The sequence below is a fragment of the Thamnophis sirtalis genome, unplaced genomic scaffold (genome assembly GCF_051295495.1).
Source record: "Thamnophis sirtalis isolate CommonGarterSnake01/CBP01778 unplaced genomic scaffold, rThaSir2_p1.2 scaffold_6, whole genome shotgun sequence".
NCBI classification, from domain to species: domain Eukaryota; kingdom Metazoa; phylum Chordata; class Lepidosauria; order Squamata; family Natricidae; genus Thamnophis; species Thamnophis sirtalis.
Window position 1 is genome coordinate 49,507,044 of NW_028261386.1, and position 7,206 is coordinate 49,514,249.

A 7,206-nucleotide genomic window follows, 5' to 3' on the forward strand; every position below is an offset into this window, starting at 1 on the left:
GTAGGAATGGCTAACCCAGTCATATTTAACTTGGCTCAGATCCTGAATTGAATCCAGAGGAGAGAAAAGCAGATTAGCAGCTATACATACCTTTGAGAACCAGTGGTTCCTTGCCTTCCCTCTTGAGAGACTCCAGCACTATGTGCAATGGCTGTGAAGGCATTACTCTGCTTGGCTCATTAGTATTTTCATCATAAACAACTATTTCTTTGGAAAAGATCCTTTTAAAGGAGTCCTTGCCTTCTCTGCAAGAGATCAAGTCCAAGACAGTGATCTTGCCCTGCTGAAGCCTTCTCCTACTAATCTTATCGGAGCAGTTGATATGAACAGCCCCTTGGATGTGGCTTTTGTTATACTCCATGAAAGGCCGGCAATCAATGATGACTGGGCCTTGGTGGCTCTTGTTGCATTTGGTCATCTTTTTTGCCAGGTCATTGGGATGGATGATTTTGATGCTTGCCAGTTGCTTTGTTGGACCTGAGACTGGGCTCCCCACACCACTGGATGGACTCAAAGGGCCAGAGTTCTCATTGTTGTTGACCATTTGGTTTGCTGAGCAAGTCGTCAAGGTTCCTATGCTGGCAGAGATGCTGCTGGTGCTGGCTTGGGTTTGGGCCTGATTGTCCTTGTCGTACGTTGCCACAGTGCAGCAACTGGCACTGCTGCATCCACAACTCAAGGAGCGGGCAGAGCCGTTGGATGAGGGCATATACGTCAGATTAGCAGCCTTGATGGACACAACAGTGGTGCTGAGGAGACTCACAGGGTTTTCACTGGCAGAGGAAGCAGATTCAAGGTAGCTAGAATCTAAGCAAAGATTGAGATCCTGAGGTCTTACAGGCCTGGAGAGTGCCACTACAACCCTGTCGTCTAGTGGAGATGGAGGCATGAGGAGGCTGAGAATGGGAAGTCAAAGGAACTCAAGCTCTCTCTGTTAAAAACAAAAGAAAAGGAGAAAAGGTAAGTTATCTGTTAATGGGCAAGCTTTCATTCTTAGACTTGTATGGGAGTCTCCCTTAACAATGATCATTCCAAAACCTGTTTGGAATTGGTAAAAGCACAAAAAAAAACCCATTAGCAGTAGCAATCAATTAGCAAAGAAAAATTAGAAAACTGAAGATGTGTTACTGTTTAGCTAATTTAGAAGCAGGAGTGTAAATGAATCAGAAAATCCTTCAGCCCAACCTCTATGGAACTGCGGAAGTGACAGAGTGTAATTCCTTGCAAATTAGGACTTCATACTAGGGTCATTTAGGCACAAGGGTGGCATTTGCTACAGAATATCCCCTTTATCTCACAGTTAAACATTGAGGGTAATATGAATGCATTTGTCTGAGAGTAAATAGTAAGTACCAGACACCAATGGAGTTACTGGATACATTTTTTTCTTGAAACTAACCCAGCATGATAGCTTCTTGCTCTCTCATATTCATTAGAAAAAAATGAAAAATCAAAGTTTTTTTGTTTATCATGTTATTTTAATTGGATAATCTATGTAACCATGTTAAAGAGCAACAAAAAAGAGGTTTGGCAAATAAATTAACCAAACATGTCTTACTTTAGTAGACAATCTACCACAGTATCTGTGGAGCATGTAGCAGACAATTCCTACAAGAAAACGTTGCTGTCTCTGCTCTAAAAGGAGAGAAAGGTTACACAAAGGCTTTCTTCTACATAATCTATTAATGAAAGAGTCAAAAGCTATCAATATGAAGATCACATCTGCAGAAAGCAGGAAAAATAAATCTGAGCATGGAAGAAAATGTTGCAACTTTTCTTTAAGGAGACATTTCCAAAATTGCTAAGGAAGAACAGAGGATGCATAAATACATTGTCTAGCAATGAAAACAATCATTGAAATGAAAGAGGATTTTTTTTTTAAAAAAATGGGAAGGTGTCATGTATCTCTTATGAGTGGAACTGCTATTTTGGAACCGTTCTTTATTCAGATGCTAATGCAATCATTTAATGACAGCTCTGGAACATCCAAGCCTCAAGGTACCCAAACTCTTCTGATTACTGCTGAACACATGAAAATATTTCTCTTAATAGGAAAAAAAAACTAAGCCTTCCCATTACTTTGAAAGTTCATCTTATATTAGCTTTAGAGCACTGCTGAGTGACCAATTACATTGGCACCTGGCTCAGTCTAATTGAAAGGGGTCAAAAATGTCACCGATTTTTTTAAAGGTTACTGCATCACCTTCGGAGTCTCCGGAACTTGAAAACCTAAACATACTTATGGGTGACCAATTCCCACTTAAGTCAATAGAACTGAAGTGCAGAGTAAGCTTGCCCAGGATCAAACAAAAAGTAAGGACAATTGTCCTCATCTGCTCCAAAGGACTGTACCTCAAAAATGATTTTAAACCCTATTTAAGAAGGTCTTTTAAAAGGGGGGGGGGAATAATTCTTCCGTATTGGTCTTCTAAAATCATAGCATCCTCTCCACCAGCAGCACGACTATCCTTCCCTTAGCACGGCCCTCATCCTAAGACAGCAGTCAGGATAAGTAATGTTCTTCTCTCTCTACAGAGGGGAGGGAGTATTTGCAGGATGAATTTAAATCGCTGCCGCAAAAAAGGACAAAATAATCTGTCATCTGGGCGGAAAGAAGCAGCCCAAGAACGCTACGCAGAGGCAAGAAATCTGAAATATACAGAAGCAGCTTTTTAACCCTCTTTTCCCCTCCCTCCTCCTTTATTGAAGCACAAATCTCGGTGCGCGCAAATGTGCACCTCAGGCACTTCAAGAAATGAGGCAGCAAAGGCACGGGAAGGGGGGAGGGAGAGAGAAGGGACACACAGAAAGACAAACAGGACTTTATAAAATAAAATTTAAAAACCCAGGAGCTTTTATAACTTTTATAACCGAGTCAGGTGTGGAATGTGAGAGGGTTTTTAAAAACATCTGAAAAGAACATCTCTTTGGGAGGTCAAAGATAATTCTTTCTCCCGTTGCAAAGCTATTCGGGAAGATCTGCGTCTCTGCAGCAGAGGCAGTTTGTAGTTCCAGCCAAACCGCGAAGTCAGGGTTGCGATTGAAGAAAATCGCAGCCAACAATAACAACAACAACTACTTCTACTACTACTACTACTACTCGGGCTCATCCATAGTTCCACAGGTCCCAGGAAAGAGAAGACGTCCCCTCCGGGGATATATGCCAGAGATGCTGTGAAGCTGGATGCCTCTTATGCATCCCGATCTCTCCCCCCTCCCCACGATACTGCAGCAATCCCAAACGAGAACAGCTCGCTTTCGTCCGACTCATTCGGTGAACATCCGCTAGAGAGAGAAACGCACAAACGACGACAGGGGATAGGCGGGGGGGTAGGAAGAGAGGCAGCGCTCTCACTTTTATCGACCCAAACTCTCTCTCTTTCTCCCTCTCTCCCTCTCTCCCCCCTCTCTCTCCCTCTCTCTATCCCTATCCCCGTCTTCTCTCTTTAAAAGGGAGGAAAAAAACACTTTTCGAAGCTTCTCAGTTATGTACATAAACACGCAGGCATGGCTCCTCTCTCCTAAGGAAAGAAAGTCATCTACTTACTTCATAAATGAATGGCTATTCTCCAGCACCTGACGCGCGGCTGTGGCGATCGATTTATACGCATCAAGCCCCCATTCACTTAGCTTCATTGATCTCCAGCTGCAACATACTTACTTTCTCTTTTGCTACCGAGTAAATGTAAGGTTCGAAAAGGGGCCGAGGCGGTAGAAGAGATAGACGGGGCCTTCACCCAATAGGCGTTCTCTCCCGGAGGCTTGTTTTCCGCCTCTCGCGGAGATGCCAATGATTGGGAGCGAATGAGTAAGTGGGCGGAGCCGGTGACTACCCTCTCATCTCTTAAGGGGTGGTTTGGTCGCAGTCGCTTCGGGCTTTCTGTGTTATAACCTGCGCAGCGAGTGATGTCATTGAAGGCCAATCAAAAGCTCCAGTGGGCCAGCCTCAGCCGGAGAGGAGCAGTAGCAGCTGCTCCCTATTTACATGTAAACTTTACCAGGAGGATGTGGTTAACCCTTTCCTGCGCAGAATTGTCAATCGCGCCCTTTAAACTACTTTTCCTCCAAGTGGCTTGGCTGGCTGATTCGCCCCTCTCCTCCTTTTCCTTTACGGTTCTTTTACGCTTACAGGAGGTTCACCACTACTTCCTCGTGTCCACTACTCTCCCTTTAAGATCTACCTCTCTCCCACTCTTTCAATGAATGAATGAATCGGTGAATGAATCTCTCAACCACTCAACTGTTCTTTTCCAACGCGGGCATAACCGCACCAGACCCCTTCGCTAAATGACTATTTCATTTGGAACAGCCCTGCAGAAACAGCAATCATTTTGTTAAGCTTTTATCTTCACCATTGCTTGAAGAAGAAGCAAGAGGAAGACCAGGGGCCCCTCCGAGTCTTTTAATTATGCTTAGAGATTGCCACAGAGGAGGATGCAGTGAGGTTTTAAGGCAGTGCAACAGAAGAAAAGGAGCCAATCAAAGGCAAATAAATACACGGTAGTTAATAAGATCTAAATAAAGAACCCAAAATAACAATGCACCTAACAGTTTTGAGAAATGGGCAATCTCAGATTTCACCAGGCCTATGCTGACAACTAAAATTAAACTAGTGCTTTTAGTTTTTCAGTGATGGCTATGATTTGTTTAATTTTGAGACAGCAAAGAGATGAGACTGGTAGATTTTAATACTCCCATCATATTTGAGTTCTATTAACCAGCCCTGAACTGAGGAACCATTCAAAGCTATCCTGCTGTAGATGACCACCTTGTGAGTGTCGTTTAAAAAGTGCAAGGCAGCCAAGTCTAGCCTCACTTCTTCCAGCTGTCTTGGGACAACTAGTGTTATTCCCCAAAAGCATGGTCCCGAACTACCAGATCAGGTATCAGAGGAATACTAATCATTATGAAAAGTTAATTCAGGATAATGGGTCAAGTCTGACGTAGCACCCCCAGCTATATTTGCACCTCATCTTGGAAGGTTATATTTCAAATCTGGTAATATATTTTTCTTATCTATTTGTCTATCTATCAAATATATGATCTCCCATCTCACAAGAAGTGACCCATATAGTAAAAAATTATAAAAATAATAAACATGTTGAAAAACAGTCAAATTTTAAAAAGCACAAAACACACAAGAGATTAGATCAGCAAGGGCGCTGCCTCAAGACGCCACCATTCCTCTAAGCCCCCACCCCCCATCCCGTTAGATGACATAACCATGTCTTGAGAGACTTCTGAAAAATAAATAGGGATGGAGACAATCTCACTTTGAGGGAGCGAAGGTTCCACCATCTCTGGTCTGTCAGCTATACATCCTGATTGATGAAACCCATAACATTGTATGAATGTTTGTTGCATGTAACCCTGGGTGACCTTGATTCCCATTTTACTTGCAGGTTCATCTCTTCTGTCTGGGGTCTAGTCATTATGTGTGATCATCTCAAGGTGGAATATTTAAATGGGCCTCAGAAGCAAACTTTCTCAGTAATGGCCCCAACACTGGACCAAATTTATTCTCTGAGGTTCATTTGCCTACCATCCTCCGGGCATTTTAGAGACTGTAAGAATAATCCTGTTTTATGGGTACTAGTGAGGGTGTTAGACTGTTGTTTAAACTGTTGTTATGGTTAGATTTTATTTTGGTTATAGATGTGGTTAGCAGTTTATGGATTTTATAGTGGGTAGAGGGCTTTTTATGATTGCTATATATTTTATTTTCTTATTTTGATACATTGTGATTATATTTGAATATACTGTAAATATAAAATAATTACCACTTTCAAATATTATAGTGTGTACTTATATTGCTGAATATAAATTTACATATATTTTATATAAAAACAAATTATAAATTAATAAACATAAATAAAACATTATATACATATACACGTACACACACACACGTACACACACACACACATCACATATCACAATAAAAGCAAATATTATATACTACGTACCATGATTTCAAACATTCAACAGCATTCCAGCTAGAATACCAAAGTATGTTATATTACAGGACTGGATTTCAGGTACTTATTTTAAAAAAGGAAAGAATGCATATATGGTAATTAGATATTAAATTATCAGATATGGGGAAAATAACAACATAACTTAATATTGGAAATCTTCTCTGTAAGACCAATAGTGATGTACAATTTCAAATAACCACTACAAGAATCAGGCTATTATTCTTCATGACATAAAATTGGATCTGTTAACATTTAAATTTTTCAATGGAGTTCTCATTTTGTATGTTATGCTCAAAAAGGTGCATTTTTTTAAAAAACAGCCATTTGATTACCTTTTCTAGAACCAGATTGTGTAGGATGGATAATTAAATATCATCTGTAATCTATGTTCCAGAATTACTGTCAATATTTTTGTATCAATACTTTACATATTGGTCAGCAGTTGCAGGATCTTTATCTTTACTGTCAATTACCATTATATAAGCTTCATTGATGGAGGATGGGAAATTTTATACAAAAAGGACCTCCAATAATACCGGGAAAAGAATAATATATATCTTTTAATACTCAGTGGAATAACTATCCAGTCCAGGAACTTTTTTTCTTTTTTCATGTTGTAATTATGTCTTTTTTATTTAATATCCTTCGGAAGAATAATTTTAATTTCTTCCTCAGTTGCTTTAATTCATCTTTTATACAACCAAAAATAAAAATAATTTTTGGAAGAGGCTGGATTTATAGTGCTTCCGAAAAGAGCTACATGCATTTGTCAAACAATTATGAGGGGAAAGTAATTCTTTCTTTACTATCTGAGATCATTTCCCCCAAATGATATGATTTAGAAACAAATGTTATTATTCAAATGGTGGACAGATGACCTTCCAATTTTTGTGTACTGTAATGTCCATCTTCCCTTTTTAATAGGGCAAGCATTCCGGATGAAATTTTAAATTGACAATATTTGAAAGATAACACATTTATAGGTTTTATATTCAAGTCACATTTTTCAAATTAATGTTTATGATTACAAGTAGTCCTTGACTTATGACCACAATTGAGCCCAAAATTTCTGTTGCTAAGTAAAACATTTGTTAAGTGAAGTTTTGCCACATTTTACGACCTTTTGTGCAACTGTGGTTAAATGAATCACGGCAGTTGTTAAATGAGTAACACGGTTGTTAAGAGAATCTGGCTTCCCCATTGACTTTGCTGGTCAGAAAGTCACAAA

The 7,206-nt window shown here is 39.9% G+C and overlaps 1 protein-coding gene across 2 annotated transcripts in view; it reads right to left on the bottom strand.

Moving 5' to 3' along the window:
- Positions 1–3,821, bottom strand: part of DUSP10 (dual specificity phosphatase 10) — a 35,919-nt gene extending 32,098 nt beyond the window's left edge. Inside the window, exons 1-2 of one of the 2 annotated variants that reach the window (XM_087717825.1) lie at positions 3,662–3,821; positions 91–931 (exon numbers count right to left, since the gene is read on the bottom strand). In XM_087717825.1, the coding sequence (XP_087573951.1) occupies positions 91–889 (799 nt within the window). In that variant the 5' untranslated portion in view covers positions 890–931; positions 3,662–3,821. Of the gene's footprint in view, positions 1–90; positions 932–3,547 lie in introns of both variants that reach the window. The other variant, XM_014053246.2, reaches the window with a different exon arrangement.
- Between the last annotated feature and the right edge of the window lie 3,385 nt (positions 3,822–7,206).